This window comes from Rhinatrema bivittatum, chromosome 2 (assembly GCF_901001135.1).
Source record: "Rhinatrema bivittatum chromosome 2, aRhiBiv1.1, whole genome shotgun sequence".
NCBI lineage: Eukaryota > Metazoa > Chordata > Amphibia > Gymnophiona > Rhinatrematidae > Rhinatrema > Rhinatrema bivittatum.
In genome coordinates this window covers 778,215,100-778,237,627 of record NC_042616.1, presented here as the reverse complement: position 1 = coordinate 778,237,627, position 22,528 = coordinate 778,215,100, and the positions used below count along the sequence as shown (strand labels likewise).

The 22,528-nt window shown below is 40.2% G+C and overlaps 1 protein-coding gene across 3 annotated transcripts in view; it reads right to left on the bottom strand.

Moving 5' to 3' along the window:
• PHF20L1 (PHD finger protein 20 like 1) overlaps window positions 1-22,528 on the bottom strand; it is a 375,592-nt gene that overhangs the window by 208,612 nt on the left and 144,452 nt on the right. For all 3 annotated transcript variants that reach the window (XM_029592049.1, XM_029592050.1, XM_029592048.1), the window contains exons 6-7: window positions 6,687-6,894; window positions 5,700-5,825 (exon numbers count right to left, since the gene is read on the bottom strand). In XM_029592049.1, the coding sequence (XP_029447909.1) occupies window positions 5,700-5,825; window positions 6,687-6,894 (334 nt within the window). The remainder of the gene's footprint in view (window positions 1-5,699; window positions 5,826-6,686; window positions 6,895-22,528) is intronic.

Below are 22,528 nucleotides of genomic sequence, written 5' to 3'. Positions count from 1 at the left end.
TGATGAGAGATTCTACTAGCATAGGGATCTATAGCAATCGGGTTTGTTTTGTTTCCTCAGTAGGTGGTGTATTGGTATTCTAGGACCCAGTGTAATATTTACCCTTGCTTATTCACAGGTAGGGTTATTGTTGTTTGAGTCCTTGGTGTTATTACTGTTATGTTACGATGGGATTGCAGTATAGATTTTGAGTGTCTTTTTTGCGAGGTTTTGTGTTAGTTCACAATGTGCCTGGCAGTGGAAGGTGTTTGTGCTGCTGTTACTGTGAGGTGACACCAGAATTTGAAAATATCTTTTAGTATGATGAGCTGTAAGGGAAACATCCAAGCTCCATTGTTTGGGGGAATTTCAGTGGATGCACAGAGTTACAGAACTGGAGGTGCAGGATTTATGTTGACATTCTGTCCCTTCCTATAAATTCCAGTCTTCACTCTCATAGCCATATAGAATTAGTTGAATGAGGCTATCAAATAATTATATAGTGTGAAACTGGCCAGCTTTTTAAAATTACGCAGAAGACCCTTTGGACTTTCTTATTAACACCAAATATTCAAAATCTGTGTTCATCCCATCAAGCTCATATATCTCATTAAAGAGGTAAATTGAATAACACAATAACTTTGTTTTATTATTGTTATTCATAAATTAGAACAATAACATTAAGCTTGGAATATTATATATTTTTAATATAAATGAGAGGTTGTGTCGTGAAACATTTTATTATGTATATATTTAAGGAAACATACATAAATTGTCGAAATACATTTAGTTTGTTTAACCTTTAACCTCTGGTTTGCTAGTAAACTGAATTACTGTGTCCCGAAATTATGTTTGTCTAAAAAGTGTGTCACCAACATGAAAAGTTTGGAAAGCTCTGCTCTAAAGCATTGGTTCACTGATATGAACATGTAGCCTAGGAAAAAAATGTTGGAAGGATGATTGACTGGTTAAGGTAGGAAGTCCGACACTACCTTAGGCAGGAACTTTGGATACGCACATACCTTATTGTGAAAAAAGATGGTATAAGATAGATAAGTCACTAGGACCTGGAAATCACTGAATCTGTAGGCTGAAGTAACCACCATCAAAATATGATTTTCCAGGTCAGTTAATTCAGCTCACAAAAGTTTATGGACTCAAAGGGATCATTCATCAGCTGAGTCAATACTATGTTAAGGTTCCATGACACAGTGGTACATTTGATAGAAGTCTTCTAATTATGTAAAGTCCTGCATGAATTAGACAACTAAAGGCTGTACAGAGACGGGTTTACATTCTATATGGTGGTGGTGATAAAAGCCAGTTGCACTAAGGAAATGCTACCCAAATTGGTCTTAAGACTTGACTCTGAAAGATGCAGAAAGTAATCAAATAATTTTTTGAGTCAAAACGAAGAAATAATCCAAGGTCTTTCCCTCACACCGTAAAGCAAACCTTCTCTATTCTAAGCCATATGATTTCGTGAAGCTATTTTTTGAAAGCCAGAACAAGATGAGATACAGCCTCAGAAAATTTCAGGTGTTTTAAGAGCTACCATTTTAACACCCTGGCAGAGAGGGTCATGGCTCTGATCCAAAGATGACATAACAGCCCCCGATCTTGAGTTATAAAAGTGGGGGAATTCCCCACCTGATTGGTTCCCTGATGGACATTCCCTGTAGGAGTGGGAACCAAATTTGTCTTGGCCATGAAAGCTCTACGAGAATTATAGTTTCCCCAGTTTCTTCTACATTTCAACAAGGTGTCTGTGATGAGATGAACTGGAGGATACACATACACTAAACCTTGGCCTCTATCCAGGATGAAGGAGTTCAAGGCAAGGCTAGTCTGCCTTGAGTCGCTTATCTGGAGCAAAATCAGCAGGACCATTCTGTTCAGAGACATTGTAAACAGATCTACTACAGGTGTGCCCTAATGGCAGAATATCTGGTTTGCTATCCTCCACCACCCAGGGACCATTCATGGGGGTTCCAGGACCAGACTCAATTTGCATACTGATATTCTCCTTGCCTGTTTCCTGTCTTTTAACCAGTTTGTAATCCATAAAAGGACATCACCTCCTATCCCATGACTTTTTACTTTTCCTAGAAGCCTCTCATGAGGAACTTTGTCAAATGTCTTCTGAAAATCCAAATACACTACATCTACTGGTCCACATTTATCCAAATGTTTATTAACTCCTTACAAAAAAAAAAGCAGATTTGTAAGGCAAGACTTCCCTTGCTGACTATGTTCCATTAAACCATCTCTTTCTATATGCTCTGTGATTTTGATCTTTAGAATAGTTTCTACTTTTTTTCCCTGACACTGAAGTCGGTCTCACCAGCCTATAGTTTCTCACATTATCCCTGGAGCCCTTTTTAAATATTGGAGTTACATTAGCCACCCTCCAAGTCTTCAGGTATAATGGATGATTTTAATGACTGGTTAAAACTTTTAACTAATAGATCAGAAATTTCATTATTGAGTTCCTTCAGTACACTAGGATGCATACTATCCGGTCCAGGTGAATTGCTACTCTTTAGTTTGTCAATCTATCCTACTACATCTTCCAGGTTCACAGTGATTTGGTTCAGTTCATCTTACTCATCACCCTCGAAAACCATCTCTGGAACTGGTATCTCCCCCTACATCCTCATTAGAAAACTCAGAAGCAAAGAATTAATTTAGTCTTTCTGCAATGACCTTATCTTCCCTAACCCCTCGGTCACCTAACGGTCCAACTGATTCCCTCACAGGTTTTCTGCTTCAAATATATACTTTGATAAGACAGGCTAAGAAAGAATTAGAAATGAAGTTGGCCATAGAGCCAAAAACTCATATATATAATCAATGTTTTACACTTAACTTTACAATACTTATGCTTTTTCCTATTTTTTTTCAGATAGATCCTTCTTTCAATTTTTGAAGGATATTTTGGGCAAAAATAGCCAAAAAAAAACAAATTTAGAAGGATATACCCCTGGCCAGATCGTAATGGATCAGTCATCATGAAAGGGAGTTCTTCCGAGGCTGGGTGATTTGGATAGGGTCCACAATATTTTGAGTGGTCTGATGCCAATGTGATTGGAAGGTCAGAAAGTTTCTCATATGATACATGCTAAGTGAGTAATATGAACTGTTCATGCCATGAGTACAAACAACCTCAACATGTCTAATGCTGATGCCTGCTAACTCATTTGTATCATCTCACTGCAGATATCAATGCAATAATCCTGAATGGATAAAGGCTCTTGCTGAGTCATGTCTAGTAGTGTTCCTATAAATTCCAATCAAGATGATGGGCTCAAGTGGGATTTGAGGTAGTTGATAACAAACCCCATTAACTCCAATACCCGGATAGTTCTACATATTGATTCTGTGGCATTTCCTTGAGATATGCTCTTGACCAGCCAATTTTCCAGGTAGTAGAGTATATGCACCCCCAATTGGCAGAGATACACCAGCACCACTACAAGACATTTTGTGAAAACACATGAGGCTGATAACAGATTGAGGGGCAATATGCAATGCTGGAGGTGGTGACCCCCTAATACAAATCTGAAATAGAACCAAAGGCAAGATCCTCAGTTATAAATTCTCATTTTCTGTGGAGGAGAAGGGTCAGAGAGGAGACCTGTCAACATTCTCCTGATCAGAGAAGGCCTATAGGAATATTCAGAGTCTGAGCCGGATTGGTATATCAAGGGTGTGGACCTGGATCTTGCCTGGCTAGCAGATGAGGCCTTAGAGAGTGAAGTGCTTGTCTGTTGGGCCTGACCATGACAAACGCCTGTGTACTGGGAACGTTTCCTCCCCGATAGACCAAAAATTACTATTGGAGCAGCAGTCACAGATGTTGACTCCCTTCTGGGAATAGGCATTGTTGCCCATCTGCCAGGTGTCAGCAGGGATTCCAGTATTGGCTGGCCATACATTTGCAAGAATACTGATTTAGTCAATAATGAGGCACCAATGCTCTCTGTCTAAAGCATGCTAGATTTTCCTATTCAGCACTTCTTCAGACTTAAGATGCCAACACAGCCTGCGAAACAGGAAGAGAATCTATGTCTTCCTGGGATACTAGAGGTATATCTGTATACTTGGACTCTTAGAAACTGAAGCAATTCCCAGGACTATACAGAGGATGAACTCTTCTTACCATGGGAATGTTTCATGGGATACAAGACTATCACTACAATGTCCCTGCTCCAGGCATCATGTAGGTAAAATTCTTCTTGGCCTCATATAAAAATTACTTGACAGCAGGACGAAAGAGACTGAACACTTCACTTTCATCAGGTGGGAGTTGTGGGGTCCTTCCTTGTGCTCAATGTCCTCACAATATCAATGCACCACCAGCGATTGATATAGCTCGCGTTGTCCCTTGATGTTGATGCCTCCAATGATCTAGACTTATGCATCCTGAAGAGTTTTTCCATGAAATCAAGCTGGGATCGTTGCCCCTTAGGGGTCATAAATGCACAAAGGGCATGCCCCCAAACACTGTGGTCTGCCCCCAAGCAAACACCACCTTTATCATGGTGGCCCATGACAGACAGAAATGTCTTACACAGAAGGCACTTCTTGAAGTCGCTGGCTTCTTCAATAAGGGCAAAGCACAAAAAATAAGTGCAGTGAAATCTGATGACAAAAATGTGACCAGTGCAACTTGATGAATCTATGCTGGTGCACCCTGCATCCATTTGAAAAACAAAACAAAACAAAAAAAAAAAAAAACTTATATCCTGCCTTCTCAGAAAGCTGCTTCTAAACAGGAGAGACAAACAATTGTGACCTTTGGGCTCCGTGGAAAAGATGAGACTGAAGTGGCACCTACGTTGACATGTCAATATGGCATAGTCAAGGTTTCTAGCAACTTTGATATGAAATTCCCAAGCCAGGCTCCATCTGATGTCATCTATATGTGAGAACTTCCATCCTGCTTGTCCTCCAATAATGTTTGTTGCATCACATTTTTTAACATTTATTTAACACTTTTCTATACCGACCTTCATGGTAGGGACCATATCAGGTCGGTTTACATCGAAAGGGGGAACTGTAACGAAAACCGTAGGTAACAGGAAGAACAAAGTTACATTCAACAAGGGAGGTAAAACTTGGAAGCAAAGACTGCTGGAAAGAAAAGACTAAGGAACGAAGTGCTTAGGATAATAATAACAGCTGTTTTAAGAGTCAGGGTAGGCTCTCACATGAAGGAGATAGGTGGTTCTCCTCCCATGGAACTAATAGAAGGTGGTGATAGTGTTGGTGGTGGTGCAGGGGGAGGGTAGCCCTTGATTTTTAGGCAAGAGAAGTGGTAACTGAGTTGCTATGGCCCTAGAATATTTCTTCTTAACTTACAGGATCAGAGGGAGAGAAAAGGGAGTTTCTGGCCTGCCAGAGTTTTTCTCCCCCTAATACTGTTTAAGTTAATGAGTGGCAAGGTTACACAGATAACTTTAGGAGAGTAACTTAGATACGTTTAGCACAGTATATTCAGTGGGTGACTTGTGCCGCTGAATGTTGGATAAAATTGTCCAGGTAATTTTACCTACATAATTTTGCCACATGCAAGCTTACCGAATATTGAGGGGGTGGGGGGGTGGAATCAAACCTGGCAGGCCAGCAACACCTCAATTTCTATCCAGCAAACACTCTCTTAATCTTTTACTTTAAAAAAAGGTATCTGACCATAAACAAAAAATTCATACACATACCTGTGATTTTGTTAAGACGAGCCCTTTTTGCCTGAAAGGAGCTGCCTTGATTAATTTTCCTCTTTTGTGCAACTATTGCCTCAGCATGTTCTAAGGCTATTCTTGGAACATCCTTTAAAGGGAGATCTGGTATGGAAAAAATATAAAAGATTTAAATTGACATGAACAAAAGCAATTCATAAGATTGTTAAGCTCATTCTGCAGTTACCAGTGCTGGCAAGATGTGAAAATAGCTTCCTAGAAAAAAGAGCAAGCACCATACCAGATAGAAAGGCTGACCAGCCTTGCATAGGGGAAAAAGGACTTGTTTCTAGTCTATCTAGAAGGCTTTTGAAGAACATATTGAGTTCTCCCCTGCAAAAGTTTAAGATATTTTGTGGGAAAGCACTTATCTAACAATGAATGAAAATGTACATTTAAGACCTTATAGAGAGGGTAGGAGAGGCAGGATGAGTTTAAAATTTAATTTACAAATAAAAAAAATCATTATGCTACCTGAAGATGGCTAATACTATAATTAATGAAAAGAGATACATAAAATTAATATGTTCATTAATTTATAAGTAAAATTTATGATCAATAAAAAATTTAAATAGTTAATATTTTTGAAGAATTAATGTACTATAAAATCTGCTGGCATTACACCAGTGTAAAAGAAAGAATAGATATTTAGATCTCTACAGATCTGTCTTTCACCCCTGATAAAAATGTACCTTTCTCCTGTTGTCTCTATAAGATGCCTTATTTAAACTTATTCAGACATGACACACAGCAACGTCTGAGGTTACTGACCATAACATTTCATGAATTAGCTGCATTTAAACTCCCTCAAGAATTATACTTCTGAGGGCACGAGACTCCTGAATTTGCTCACAGATGGATCTATCATGTGGTAGAGCAAGATGAGCTAGTTCAAAGCACAAATATACCATTTTCCTTTGATAACTGCTGTGCACCACATTTATAACAAAGGAATTTATTAAGTACCCAGTCTCCCACTAGATGTAGGCTCTTCTTTCTCTTCCTCAATTTCATCATTGGCTTTAAATGCTGACGTTTCTTCTTTTTTTGAAGATATTTTGAACCATTTTCGTTCCTCTCTGTCTTTATTGCTGTTTGCACTGGTTCGAGGTTTATTCCCTGTTTTATTCTTGGCTGCTGCTGCAGCTGCTGCTTTAACCAGTGCTATCCAGTCCTTCAAAAAATATATTCATATGTAATTGTTCATATAGCTTAAGTTTAAAAAAAAAAAACAAAAAAACTTATAAACTGCATATAAATTCTATTCAGTCCTGGGTAAGGCACAACTGATTTAGCATAATCTAGCTACACAGTTTTTATACATACATAGCAGTCAAAACATTCTACAGAATAATCACCCCTATTTAGAATAATCACTACTATTATTTAGCAGACATCATATCTGTGGGAGATTGGGTGGAAGAAAGTACCATGTTCCTGAGACATCAGGTCAAAACTCCTTAACTTAAAGAGATTTGCCAAATTAGCCTCAGCTAGTATAAAAGCATAATAATTAATTGAACCTTTGTTTCTCTTGAACTCTGCAAGAGGCTTGGCCATGAGTATCAACAGAAAAGCATACACCAGGCTTTTTCACTTCCCAGTGAAGAAAAATGTCTCTACCAGATAACCTTCTGATTTCCTCCTAGGGGATAAAACTAACAGTCCTGTGATAGCGTCTGCTATTTGCATTCCCGAGGGACTGCTGATTAGGGATGTGAATTGTGTGCCCGATCGTTTTAACGATCGGGCACACAATTCACGGCTGGGAGAGGGGGGAAATCTGATCGTTAGAGATGTGAATTGGGATCGGTTCCGATTCCAATTCACATCACTAATTTTTTTTAGTGAGGCCCGCGCCGATAAAAAAAACAACCCCCACCCGACCCTTTAAAATTACCCCCTTAGCCTCCCCCCCACTCTCCCGACCCCCCCAAAAAAACTTTTTACACATACCTGGTGGTCCAGGGGGGGCCGCGGGCAGCAATCTCCCGTTCCCAGGCCATCAGCTGCTCTAAAAAAAATGGCGCCGATGGCCCTTTGCCCTAACCATGTGACAGGGCAAAGGTAGCGCCGGCGCCATTTTGAATATTGGCAATACGGCCCGAGTGCAGGAGATCGTTCCCGGACCCCCGCTGGACCCCCAGGGACTTTTGGCCAGCTTGGGGGGGCCTCCTGACCCCCACAAGACTTGCCAAAAGTCCAGCGGGGATCCGGGAGCGACCTCCTGCACTCGGCCCGTATTGCCAGTATTAAAAATGGCGCCGGTGCTACCTTTGCCCTCACAATGTCACAGGGGCCGACTGTCGGCCTCTATGATCGCGCCGGGCCCCCCCCCACTGGACCACCAGGTAATTTAAAACATTTTGGGGGGGTTCGGGAGGGTGGGGGATTTGTTTTAAATGGTTGGGGTGGGTTTAGGGGTTGTTTTGGTGTGCCGGTTTTCCCGCCCTCCCCCTCCCCCGATTTACGATTTTTCACGATAAATCGGGGGAATTTCTATTGTATCGCGACTAACGATTTTTGATTTAAAAATTATCTGACGATTTTTTTAAATCGTCAAAAAACGATTCACATCCCTACTGCTGATAGCAGAAGCTCCGTCAGCTGGTGAGTAAGTAGGACATGTATTTGTTTGCTGAAGAAAGTGTGCGCTTAAATCTTGCAAAATAAACAGAACGTTAAATGTATTTTGTGTCTGTAAAGTAAGTTACATAAAACAGAGGGTTAGTCTATTTAAGTGAATCCAATTGAATATTTCTAAGAGGCAATTGTTTGTATTTAAGATAAAACCAGAGATATCATCTGAATAAGAACAATATAAAGTCACCAGCAGTGAAAACTCAAATCAAAGGATCTGATGATCTTCAAAATTACTCCCTCAACTCCACATGCCAATTCGCAGGGATCAACGGTCATGTTGTTCCAAAGGACAGAATAAACTTTGCCAGAAATTTATTTATTTATTTATTTATTTATTTTGGGTTTTTATATACCGGCATTCGAGAACGCAGTCCCATCATGCTGGTTCACATAGAACAGGGGTGCATCGTAAACAAACTAAAAACAGTGGTGCGGAAAATGCAGTTACATATAACAGGGAGATTGGAACTTGGCAGAGAAAGAAGAGAAAGGACAGAAATGAGAGACTGAAAACGCTGAACACAAACGCACCCACCGTCAAGCAACCTAGATAACAGTCACGATCAATGGTGTTGAGGGAGATAACAAGTCCAGTAGAATCAACACACAATAACTGTCCCTATCCAGATTCAGTCTGAGATCATCCACTAAGCCACTAGTGAAGACTCAGCATTATACACATGACTAAAACCAGACTGGAGCAGGTCAAGACATTTGTCAAACAAAAGAGTTTCAAACTATTCCAAAACAGGCCAATAGTTCGCTACTTATATTACACCCGTCCTGAAGAACCTACACTGGCTCCCAATTAAGTTTAGAATCACTTACAAAGTGTTGACTATCATACACAAATCCATTCACAACCTCATCCTACTGGACCTCAATATACCTTTTCGATTACACATACCATCCAGACCGGTAAGAACAGCCTATAGAGACTCTCTCCTCGCTCCACCCATCAAAACCTCTCTAAACAAACGAGCTCTATCCACAGCGGGCCCTGCAGAATGGAACTCTTTACCTCCAGAACTCAGGCAAGAACAAAGCCCGATCACTTTCATAAAGAGACTCAAAACTTGGTTATTCGAGCAAGCATTTAATTAATGCCAACTAATTACTCTTACCTTACGTCACCATTCTTCAGACTCTCCAATAGATTACCGATCAGATTATATAGTAGATTAACACTCCAACTCTACATTCCTTCATCACAAATAAATGATCCATAGTCTGTTTATTATATTAACCTATTTCACACCCAGAGCTATAGCCAAACTTTCAAAAGAATCGCAGTATTATTATTTTACATGTTATGGTGTTATTACCCTGTTCACTCTTATCCTAGTTTTATTCCCCTGTTTTAATGTAATCGCATTCTTACATGCTTGTTATTGTTATAATGTAAACCGAAATGATATGTAACTTTGCTACATGAATTGCGGTATATAAAAATGTTAAATAAATAAATAAATAAATAAATAAATACTTGATATGGATCAAGAGAAGGCCTATTTAACAATGGAATACTGTGCAGTTCTGGAGATTGCACCTTAAAAAAAAGAAAGAAAGAAACTGGATAAGAGTCATTCCAGAAGGTGGTTATTAAAGTGGTCAGGGATTTTAGCTGTAAAGCCTATGGGGATAGACTTAAAGATCTAAACATGTATTCCTTAGACGAAAGGCAGGACAGAGGAGATCAGTGTTGTAGCTACGGGTGAGCCATGGCTTACCCACTTTGGGTTCACGCCCACCCAATTGGGAGGTGAGCACGGATGGATTAAGGGGCGGGCCAATGAGGTGCTGAGCTGAAAAGTGGCATGTAGGTAGTGCCTTGACTTTTTTTCTTCACAGCCTTAAGTATTAAGTTCTCTATTGTGCTGCACTGTCAGGGTTTCCACTCCCCTCCCCCCCCCACCAGCATTCAGAGTCCCCGTGTGGTGGCACTGGATTTTGACACGCTGGTGGGGTTCCCACCCCCCCAGGCAGCGATTAGAGGCCCCCGGCGTGGCAGCAATTGATACACAGTGGTGTCCAGTCAGTAGGCTTCTTACATCTCGCCAAAGAGTACCACCTTGTGGAAAACAGTCACATGGCGTTGTGACTCGCATAGACATCTCCACTCCTAATTTAGCCCTCCACTCCTGGTCCAATATAACAGAAACGGCAGCAAACAAACTCTGTCCACTGACAACAAAAGAACTCAGACACAATGCCTCCAAAAGACAACCATGGTTTAACGAAGAACTTCAAAAACTCAAACTCTCCCTTCAACAGAAAGAAAGCAAATGGCTTACAAACTCGCCCTCCACCTATACAAGAGCTCTACATTAAAAACAAAAAGGGACTTCTACGCTCACAAAATCCATCACCTTATTTTCGATTCTAAAGCCCTTTTCTCTTACGTATCAAACTTAATACAAATCAATACTCCTGATATTCCACTCAACCAAGCGCAAGAAAAAGCAGGAGTTGGCCCTTTTCTTCAGCAACAAAATCTCTAACCTTCTAACACAGCTTAAGTCTAATACAGTAGCGACATCCAGCACATATCTCCACCCCAACAAAGACACTTCTCTACAATCCTTTGAACCCTTCACAATTTCGGAGATCCAAACAGTATTGAAGAAAATGAAACCCTCTTCACATCCTTTTGACCATATCCCATCCAAACTACTTCTACTAATACCAGACACCATCTCCAAAGCTCTAACAGACATTATCAATTGTTCTTTAGCCCAAGGAATCTATCCAGACGACCTTAAAATTGCCTCCATCAAACCGCTCTTAAAAAAACCTAACTTAGATCCTAAAGATCCTTCCAACTTTCGTCCAATCTCCCTTTCATAGCCAAGGTAATGAAAAAATTAGTTAACTCTAGATTATCGGACTACCTCGAAGACCATAAAATACTGTTCCCTACCTAATATGGCTTCCGAAAATCATTAAGTACTGAATCACTACTCATATCCCTGACAGATTACCTCATCATGGGTCTCGACAAAGGTCATGCCTACTTACTGATCCTCCTGGACCTCTCAGCCGCTTTTGATACTGTTAACCACTCCATCCTCCTAAATCAGTTAGTGAACATCTGAATAACAGGCACGACACTGGCCTGGTTCAAAACATTCCTTGGGAACAGAGGCTACAAGGTCAGATTACACAACAAAGAATCTAAGCATTATCCTTCCTCTCTAGGAGTTCCGCAGGGCTCCTCCCTCTCACCCACGCTCTTTAACATTTACCCTCTCCCGCTCTGCCAACTTTTAACCAAACTGAACCTTAAACATTTTTTATACGCGGATGATGTCCAGATCGTCATCCCACTCAAAGAATCCTTCACAAAAACTCTAGAATTCTGGGAAAATTGCCTTCTAGTAATCGACAGCCTTTTCTCCAGTCTAAACCTAATACTAAACTCCTCAAAAAGTAAACTCCTCCTCATATCCCCGGAAAACAATAACATCTCTACAACTCCTCCAGCCAACTTACAAACATCACAAGTAAGAGACCTAGGAGCTATCATTGATAACCGGCTAAACCTAAAATCATTTATTAATCAAACTACCAAGGACTGCTTTCACAAACTTCATGTCTTAAAAAGAATAAGCAAAAATAAACTGTGTACTAGTTACAGAGCTAACAACACCCAAAAAACGCCAAACAAATTTTAAACAAATTTTGTAAGACCCTCTATTCACGAGAAGACATATTGTGTGTTCAACTCGTTTTTCATAGGGGTCACTATTGCTTTTAATCATTCAAATACTCAATTTTTGTTATCTTTTTCGAAGTTTTTTTTAAAAGTTCCTCAACCAATTTTTTGGCAATCAAAATGCAACGGGTACTTATCCGCGCTGAAAAGGTCCCAGGTAACCCGACATGGCCATGTTTCGGACCGCTGTCCTGCTTCAGGGGAAAAGAAGGAAACCGATTCAGATGCTTGTAGACTTGTAAAAAACTTCTTCTTGCGGCGTCTTAATTCTGTGCCGGTCAATTTTTTCTAGCAGGCTGCACTTCAGCCCGCTGTATTTCAACAATGGCGAAACAACGGAAGCTGTTTATATGTGTATCAGCGCTTGGTGCCACCCCTTCCGGTGACGGGTGGTAGTTCCCTCTCACGTCCTCGCACCCAAGCGCTGTCAGTCTAATTAACCCAGCCGTTTTTGATGGATCAGCACATGTCGGTGCAGTATGTGACAGTGACTAGCATACACCGGGAGTAAAACGTGACAGTGATTTACCTCCCTGGGACGCATTATGCTGTTTAGATAAGAGCGTATGGGACTGAGTTTGCCGGTTTTGAATCGCTCCATGGACAGCTATCCTCCCTGGTTTTTCGCATATTGTGAGTCTAGAACATTTACATACCGAGAAATTTTAATTAGACTGACAGCGCTTGGGTGCGAGGACGTGAGAGGGAACTACCACCCGTCACCGGAAGGGGTGGCACCAAGCGCTGATACACATATAAACAGCTTCCGTTGTTTCGCCATTGTTGAAATACAGCGGGCTGAAGTGCAGCCTGCTAGAAAAAATTGACCGGCACAGAATTAAGACGCCGCAAGAAGAAGTTTTTTACAAGTCTACAAGCATCTGAATCGGTTTCCTTCTTTTCCCCTGAAGCAGGACAGCGGTCCGAAACATGGCCATGTCGGGTTACCTGGGACCTTTTCAGTGCGGATAAGTACCCGTTGCATTTTGATTGCCAAAAAATTGGTTGAGGAACTTTTAAAAAAAACTTCGAAAAAGATAACAAAAATTGAGTATTTGAATGATTAAAAGCAATAGTGACCCCTATGAGAAACGAGTTGAACACACAATATGTCTTCTCGTGAATAGAGGGTCTTACAAAATTTGTTTAAAATTTGTTTGGCGTTTTTTGGGTGTTATGTTAGCTCTGTAACTAGTACACAGTTTATTTTTGGTTGTTGACAGTGGTGTGTACTAGAATACACCAGTTGGTGTGGGTGGGTTTTGTTGTGTGATTAAAAAGAATATGACCACTTTTCCACTATCACGACTACAGAACAGTCTTGCAAGCAATAATCTTCTCAAAGTTAGATTATTGCAACTCTATATTATTAGGTCTCCCGGCATCTCACACTAAACCCCTTCAGATGGTTCAAAACACGGCAGCCAGAATATTGACAAACACACGGAGAAGAGACCACATATCTCCAATCCTCAAAGACCTACATTGGTTGCCAATTCACTATAGAATCATATATAAGTCCATCACCACTATCTACAAAGCCATCCATCAACTCTCTCCGCTTAACCTACAAATCCCATTCAGAAAATACACATCCTCCAGACCCAGAGAGTCCTTCAGAGAATCTCTACAGGTGCCACACTCCAAAACCTCTCAGCATATAACCTTCAGAGACAGGGCATTCTCCACAGCAGGACCGCCTCTATGGAACTCCATTCCACCGGACTTACGACAGGAACCCTGCCTTCCCAACATTTAGGAAAAGACTCAAAACGTGGTTATTTAAGAAAGCCTTTCCAGACCCCAACGAAAACTTAATGCACCATTAACCGACGTGCAGACTTTACCTTTAACCTGGTAAATAATAACTTTGCAAAATTCCATAACTTAGTAAATACCATTAATTGGTAATTTTGTTCTCTTTGTTAAATTCCTATCGCCTCTTCACTGCTCCAAGTTATGTAATTCCCTGTTTTATTGTAACTGCAACCTTTCGTTCAGCACCTGTTAATGTTCTTACTGTTTCTTCCTTCGCACCCCTTTGTTAATTGTAAACCGGCATGATGCGATTCCCATCGCGAATGCCGGTATAGAAAAACACTAAATAAATAAATAAATAAATGTGCTTTAATCCAAGCCGAAAGAAGGCCTATAAAATGGTTCCCCACAAAAAATGTTGAAAAAGAAAAAAAAAAAAAACTTTAATCAATATAAATGACTAGAACTAGAAAAAAAGTAGCAAAAGCTTGAAGTAATCTAACTAAAAATAATTTTAAATAAAGTAGAAGGAAATTGTCTGCTACTGAGCAAATACGCATTATAATCATGCATACTTACCTTAGAAATGCATAATGTATATTATGAAATAAATTCAAGTTTCTCAAATGCTTAAAAAAAGACTAATTTAACAATTTAACATGTGACTTATTTCTGTACTTAACTGTATTAAAGCAATGTGATTTAGAGAAATAAAATATTTAAAAAGTTGATGTCAGTTTGGTACTAGCCAATCCAGTGAGGTGATTAAGAGAAAAATAAAATGCAGAGAAAGGAAGCATGATCTAAACTGCAAGACACAGGGTAGCCAAGCTGGAATTAAAAGGTTACAAATCCCCAGAAACCAAATGGATTAATGTCAGCAGGCTGGTACGTAGTGGTTGGGTACCATCCAGCAAGACCAAGGTGACCTAGTTGGCTGGATATTTGGGCCAACAACCTCACTAGTTTTGATAGCTGTTTAGATTCTTACAAAGCATGGTGGTGGAAAGTGAGGGAAAAAGGGGCTGGGTGTCGAATTAAATGTGGTAACTTGTATTATCTTCTAACCAAGATGGTAGAAAATCAAAGTGGAAGACAACAAAAACTGACTTTCATTAGGAGCAATATCCTACAAGTGGTCAGGCTTCCATGGTTAGCAGCTGAAATACATCCTAAGAAGTGTAGTCCAGAATAACTAAGCAATCATCATCTATGATGTTACTATGCTAAATTTTAACTAATTTCATGTTTTGCATAAGGCTGGTGGTGAGTGTACATTTCTGGTTTAAAATGAACGATTCAAAAATGGGATGCAAGGACCAGGCTGGAAGTGCTTTACACTACCATGCGCAGGACCAGGATTCAATTCCCAGGCTAGGAGTCTGCTCCCAGGCCAGTCAATGCTAAGGATGCTGCTTTTCAGAGTCTCCTTGCAAGGGCGAGTCCCAGTAGTGGACAATGAAGACACAACCACAAATGTAGGTTTCCAGGAGCCCTAATGCTTGGTCCCCAGCAAAGGACCATCACTGAGATGACTGGGATAAGTGACTTGGAAGGGGATATAACAGAGAGAATATCCCCAGGCAGCTGCAAAGTTCACAGCACTGAATCACAATCCTTGTTCTGAGAGATTAATTTTGAAGAGAAAGCCTCAAGTCATGGGTACTCCAACCGGTCCTCAGGCACTCCCAGCTAGTTGGGTTGTTAGTATATCCATAATGAATATTCATGAGAAATATGCAAACATAGAATGCAGTGTTTGCAAATACAACTTATGCATTTTTATGACATTTTAATTATTTTTGGTTGAACTGTTTTTCTTAATCATGAGTTTTGCCTTTATTGTTTTATTTGTTCTTGTTTATGTTTTTGGAGGTCTTAATCAATGTACGTTTTCATTCTTATCGGTTGCTTTTATGTTAACTGTTTTAACAAAGTAAGAGACATAAAAAGATGGAGTTCCATATTCTCTCACAAAACAGAAGCAAACTCCTCTCAAATAATCACTCAAGACAAAAGTGACAAACTTTAGAGAGGGAAATAGTGTTACAACTATTACCACAAAGACATTTAGAATAGACTAGAGACAATATCATCAGCGTGTGCTCAAGGAAAGGTTTAATCTGCTGTCTCTCGCCCTCAATGGGCCTCAGGCAGTAGTCAGCCTATGAGCAAAGATTATTTAATCATTTATTGTCTCACGTCTTTCGAAAAATATATTTATCACCTAAAGAGCTGGAGAGACGTGAGTTTTCGTCCCGGAGTTCTGAATATTTTACCATAGCTAAAGAGAATCGATACATCTGTTCCCCTTGAAAAAGACTTTTTAGAGTCGAAACATGGCCCATGTCGGGTTGGGTATTGAATGACCTTTCATTGGCTAAGTATTCTCTATTATTATAATTTGGATAATAAGCCGGTTTAGAATTTTCTAATAGATGCTTTACATTTAAATTGGTTTGAATTCAAGAAATTTATAATTACAATAGTTAGGTGATAAATATATTTTTCGAAAGACGTGAGACAATAAATAATTAAATAATCTTTGCTCATAGGCTGACTACTGCCTGAGGCCCATTGAGGGCGAGAGACAGCAGATTAAACCTTTCCTTCAGCACACGCTGATGATATTGTCTCTAGTCTATTTTAAATGTCTTTGTGGTAATAGTTGTAACACTACTTCCCTCTCTAAAGTTTGTCACTTTTGTCTTGAGTGATTATTTGAATTGTCTTGAGTGATTTTTGAATTGTCACCTTACTAACAATACTTTTAAAAAGGTAAAATTAAGTTGAGTGATACTGAGCCTAACACACAAACCATACACATTTCTTCAAATCAAAAGAACTGCCAATTCTAGGGAAAAGGTGCAATTCAGATATTTCTGAGTATGTTACACCTTTTTGACTGCAATCTCTAGCATTTCTTTTAATCCACAAGTTAGTAGTTTAAATGAAACAAAAAAAGCAGATACACCAAACTTTTTTTTTTTAAATCTCTAATGTACTATTATTTGTCATTACTTAAGTTATGTCGTATAATATTAAAAATCTCAATTCAAATGAAATGAAATATGATATAAACCCATGCAACCTATCAGTTTTCAGTGTTAAAGTACATATAACCATGTACAAAAAATGGTCCTGTCCATTTTTATTTTAAAAACGTAAAGCAGCACCTAGAGGGTGAGCCATCAAGACACCAACGTTTTGGCATTTAGGAATAGTCTTGAAACGTGTTCTCTCCAAACTTTTCACCCTTCACCAAAGCTGCTACAATCACACAGCTTGTCCCAGACAGTCTCAAACAGGAATATTGTTTCACCTAAGAACTTAACCAACAGTCTTTATCATATGCACCTCCATTGAGAAATAATGTGTGTACTTCAACAGCTGCATTCAAAAAAGAATATTAAATAGGAAAGCTCTTCTACAATCCAGCAAGCTGACATTCAACACAGCTTCATGTTACCCTTGGACAACAGGTCAATTCAAAGTCAAATTTCATCCAATTGTACACTCCAATATAGACAGCAATTTATAAGAAAAACAAAGTATCGGCCCTAGCCAGGAACCAAAACTATTGAAGTTAGGGCAAAACTTACATCTTGAAACAGTCAAGGATTTCATAATCAGTTCATAAAAAAAGAAAGAAGGACCAATTTATTTCATTGTTCAGTTCACTGGGTATGATCATATGCAACTTGTATATTCATCTGTTCACGTGTAAATGAAGTCTGTAAAGAAATTCCTACCCTGCAGAGGTGGTCTCATGCATTCCAGATCTTCAAAACAATGCTTTGAATCTAAAGCTTGGGCTACTAAAAGAGCTTCTGTCCTGTCCTGACGTAGTCAGTATGTTTGGTTTTCCTGATGTTAATTAATCCATAGGAAATGAATCACACATACTGCTCCTGTGGTATTACAGGACCTTGTAAAATTCAGTTGTGTATTCCCGATCCCCAGTATAGAGAAGATGGTCCTTGAAACAAATTTAGACAAAGTGAACACTGGCCACTTAAGTGTTGACAGAAGATGCTAATTTAGGGGTATACAAAAAAAGTTTAGAATATTTCATATATGCACTTTTTTTTTCTGATTCAAGTGCCCTTTTTTTTTTTTTAAACAAAAGGTTTAATCCTCCCACTTTGGCCACAGTCCAGTCAGTTTGGTGTCCCTATTCAGAGTTCAGATGGCAGGCCATTAACCGTCCATATTACACAGATAGTTAACCTTAGCCAAAAGCCTGAGAAGGAACCATTCAGGCTCATGACTCAGACCAGTGCCCAATGGAAGAACCAAGGGTTTCCTACCAGCCTGCTAATATATCAAACTCACTGAGAAAATGGTCATTTTCTGCAATCATTAACAGGCCGATACGGTTTTGTACGTGTCCCCACTACCCCTTAATACAATAAGGGGTTTAGCGTGTTCCAAACACGCATCCAAATCCTTCCAAAACTAATAGCGCTCATCACATGCAAATGCATGTTCATAAGGCTATTAGTTATTCGGCCATGTTACAGGGAAAAAAATGTGCGCCAGATCCACACATTTTATGTTCAGAAATTAGTACCTGCCCAAGGGCAAGCGTTAATTTCTGAGCAGCCTGAAAAAATGTACAGAAAAGCAGAAAATACTGCTTTCGGTTCCTCCGATATTAAGTCAATGTTTCCAATGACATACAGACTTACAGGCTGATACTGTAAAGTGCGTGGGGAAATGGGTGCTCAGTGTTAAGCGCCCGTTTTCCTAACGCACGTCCAGCAACCTCTCCTGAGCGCGCAATACTGTATTTAAATGAGGTGGGGGGGGGGGGGTCGCACTGAAAAGGAGGCACTAGGGGCAATAGCATGCCCCTAACACCTCCTTAACAGTGGAAGCCCAAGCGAGGTGGCTGTCAGTGGGTTTGGGAAAAAGGATGCTCAATTTTACGAGCGCCTGTTTTCCTAACCTGTGCAAAGCCACGGGTTAGGAAAATGGACGCTCGTAAAATTGAGCATTCGTTTTCCTAACTTGACCCACCAGCACATTTAAAAAAAATATATATATATTTACCTTGGTTCCTCCATTGTCCCCACGCACTTTACAGTATCAGCCTGTAAGTCTATATGTCAATGGAAACAGAATTAAACCAATAAACACTAAATTCACAGCTGTTTCCAGTGATACTGCCACCTGTCTAGTACTATGCTCACTATACCACTGTGCTGTAGCCAAGAAGAGCCACAAATGTACTTACAGATATCACACCATCAATGTATTTCATTAAAAGTTTAAAGAATGCAGTGGAAGCGTATTTGGAAAAGGGCACATTTGCATGCACCGAGTAGAAGTGATGGTCCAATTACTTCACAGGGCATACAGGTATCCCCTTTTTTTATTCTCGATTTCGACAACCTCTTCAGGTCTGTGCTGGAGGGGGTGTGGGCTTTCGGGGTCATACATTCATGTATGGTGGTCATGTATACATGCTGCTTCCTTTTGGCAGCTAATTACGTCTGAATGCCACAAAATATTAATAAAAAGCGATAGATAGGACACCAGAGCTGTGCCTGCTGGTTGTATGGGGAGAACATAACCTCATTACTTCGCAACCATGTCTGGTAGATCACCTTCTTCATGCTGGGAGATTCACTGTTTTAATGTGGAAGTCGACTCCCATATTAAGTTGTTGGCAGAAACAGGTACATGAGATTGCGATGGTAGAAAAGCTTACCTATCAACTTAAAAGGAATGTCACTCTCTACAAAACAAATTTGGTCCCCTTATTGGAAATACCAGAGTAATCAAGACCCCTGATTCATGTCCATTAAATGTAAGATTTGACACATTTCTGTATCCTTCCTTGGAATGCTTAGTACTGAACAAATACTTTATATTGTTCTTATATTGTTCTATGAGACTGTGCTCTCAAAATCCTGAGAAGGGTTGGGGAATTGGGGTTATGATTGTTCCTTTTTTTCTTTTGCTTTCTACTGACAGGCCAATACAGAACAGTGCGCTCAGGTCGAGCACACAGCCCCCGCTTGGACGCGCATTTTTGACGCACTATTATTGCCCCTTATACAGTAAGGGGTAACAGCGTGTGGAAAACGCACGGCCAACCCCCCCGAAACTAATAGCGCGCATCACATGCAAATGCATGTTGATGAGCCTATTAGTTAGTCACGCTCAATACAGAAAGTAAAATGTGCGGCCAAGCCGCACATTTTAATTTCGGATGGCACCGGGCAAGTGTACAGAAAAGCAGAAAAAAATGCTTTTCTGTACACCCTACGACTTGATATATTAAGTCAGAGGCCACAAAAATAAAAAAAATTAAAATCTTAAAAAAAAAAAAATCTGCCCGCAGCCTGCGGGTTGGAAAACGGCGTCCATTTTCCGAACCCGTGGCTGTCAGCGGGTTCGACAACTGACACCAGTAAAATTAAGCGTCGGCTGTCAAACCAGCTGACAGCCGCCGCTTCTGCCAATAAGGAGGTGCTAAGGACGCGCTAGTGTCCCTAGCGCCTCCTTATTAGCGCGGGCCCTCATTTTAAATCTGAATCGCGTGCCCAGGAGAGGTGCCTGAGCGGGCGCTCGCCTTGGAGCGCTGGCTCTCCCATGCACTTTACTGAATCAGCCTGTGTATATTTTGCAAAAGTTCACAAATAAAGAGTTTAAAAAAAAGTTTAAAGAATGGCACAAAATATTCAAATTGATACACTCAGAGAAAATATGCTTATCACAAAAGGAGGCAACCTTTCTCTTTGCTTGTTTAAGGATTCTAATTTAAGGTGTGCTAGGCTGGATGCACATTAGTGCGTTCAACTTTGCTCCCAATTTAAAAAGGGAGCTCTGTGCATAAAAAAAAAGTGTGCATGTTACCACACTACCATGCAAATTCCACGTTAACTAAGGCATTTATTATTATTGCACATGCAGGGAGATATATTAAAGCCCTAAAGGCCTAATGTAAGTTTTTTTTGTTGTTGTTCAGCTGAAAATGTAACTACTGCTCAGAGGTGGAGTAAAGATAACTTACATTTCTGGAGCTAGTATCAGTCTATGGTTCTGTGCCCCAGTGTGGTACTGGATCCAGAGTTCAGGGTCCTGGGATTGGGTTTTGTGTGCATAACTTGTGTGTGCAAATCGTGTTTTATGTTCACTAAGCATATTTTTCTGCACATACTTTTGGGTTAGCTTTATTTTTTAAACGTTCGCAGCATTAGCAGTTAATATTTTTTTTTTAGTGTACGAGTAAAAAAAAAAAAAAAAAAAAAGTGTGCACTGAAATTCAGGTACATTTTTTTTACTCAAATCTCATTACAATGGGCACATAAACGGACAACCCAAGATATAGAGAAACTGCTCAAACAGAGCTGCGAAGGGTGCTGTGGGAAGAGGGGCAAGTCAGCCTTCAGTAACAAAAGTGAAACTAAGAAAAAGAGAGTGGTAGCTCTACAAAGCCATAGTCTTGATCCAGTCAGAAGGCAGAACCTGATGGCAGGGAGGGGTAGCAGCAATAGCTAGGACCACTGCTGGTACACTACTGTTTACATGCTTAAATTCTAACTTTGATTATTTATTTTAAAAATTTGTATTCTGCTGATTACATCAATACATTCACATGTAGAGAAGGAAGCCAGTGTTAAACAGTTGGCAACAAATTATTTGGGGAAAATTATAACTGCTGCAATTCTGGGGATTGATCTGTTTACCTACATGTACTCTTGTCCTGCTTGCTTAGCTTGTGAAAACAGCTGTAAAATGAGAAAGTACTACTTACCTGATAATTTCCTTTTCTTTAGGACAGTCAGATGAATCCAGAACAAGTGGGTTATGCATTCCTACCAGCAGATGGAGACGGAGCAAGCTGACGTCACCGTACATATACCCCTGCAGTGACCGACCCATCAGTATTCTCTGTGCTCGAAGACTAGTCAAAAAAACTCGATGCAAAACAGATAACCATGTTAATACTCAGCCAACAGGCAACACTGAGCTCAGATAAGAACATAAGAACACTAGACTAGGGACTGGAGTTACGCTTACCAGTAATCCCTGTAACTTGTAGACACACAGGAGGAATAAAATGCAACCACATGGCAGGCAAGGGAGGAAAGCTGGATTCAACTGACTGTCCTAAAGAAAAGCAAAATTGCTTACCTTGTAATAGGTGTTATCCCAGGACAGCAGGATGTAGTCCTCACATATGGGTGACGTCATCCACGGAGCCCTTAAGCGGGAAAAACTTCTGGCAAGTTTCTAGAAGTTTTAACTGGCTGCCTGAGGCTACTGAGCATGCCCGGCATGCCATGATATTCCCTGCCACAGGGGTCTCACTCCAGTCTTGTATGTAGCAATAAGCGTAAGCAAAAATATAATAATAAAGTCTGAGGCCCAACTCCGCGGGGTGGCGGGTGGGTTCCGTGAGGACTACATCCTGCTGTCCTGGGATAACACCTATTACAAGGTAAGCAATTTTGCTTTATCCCAGGACAAGCAGGATGCTAGTCCTCACATATGGGTGATTAGCAAGCTAGAGGCTGAGTCATTGTCCGTGCATGTAGCAGTGATGCGTTGTTGTGGAAATGATGCAGCCGAAGTACACAGCAGGTTGGATGTAGAAGGAGTTGGGATTAAACTGGAAACAAGTTCTTTAAGACAGATTGTCCATAGGCGGAATCCTGTCGTCCTTCCTTGTCTAAAC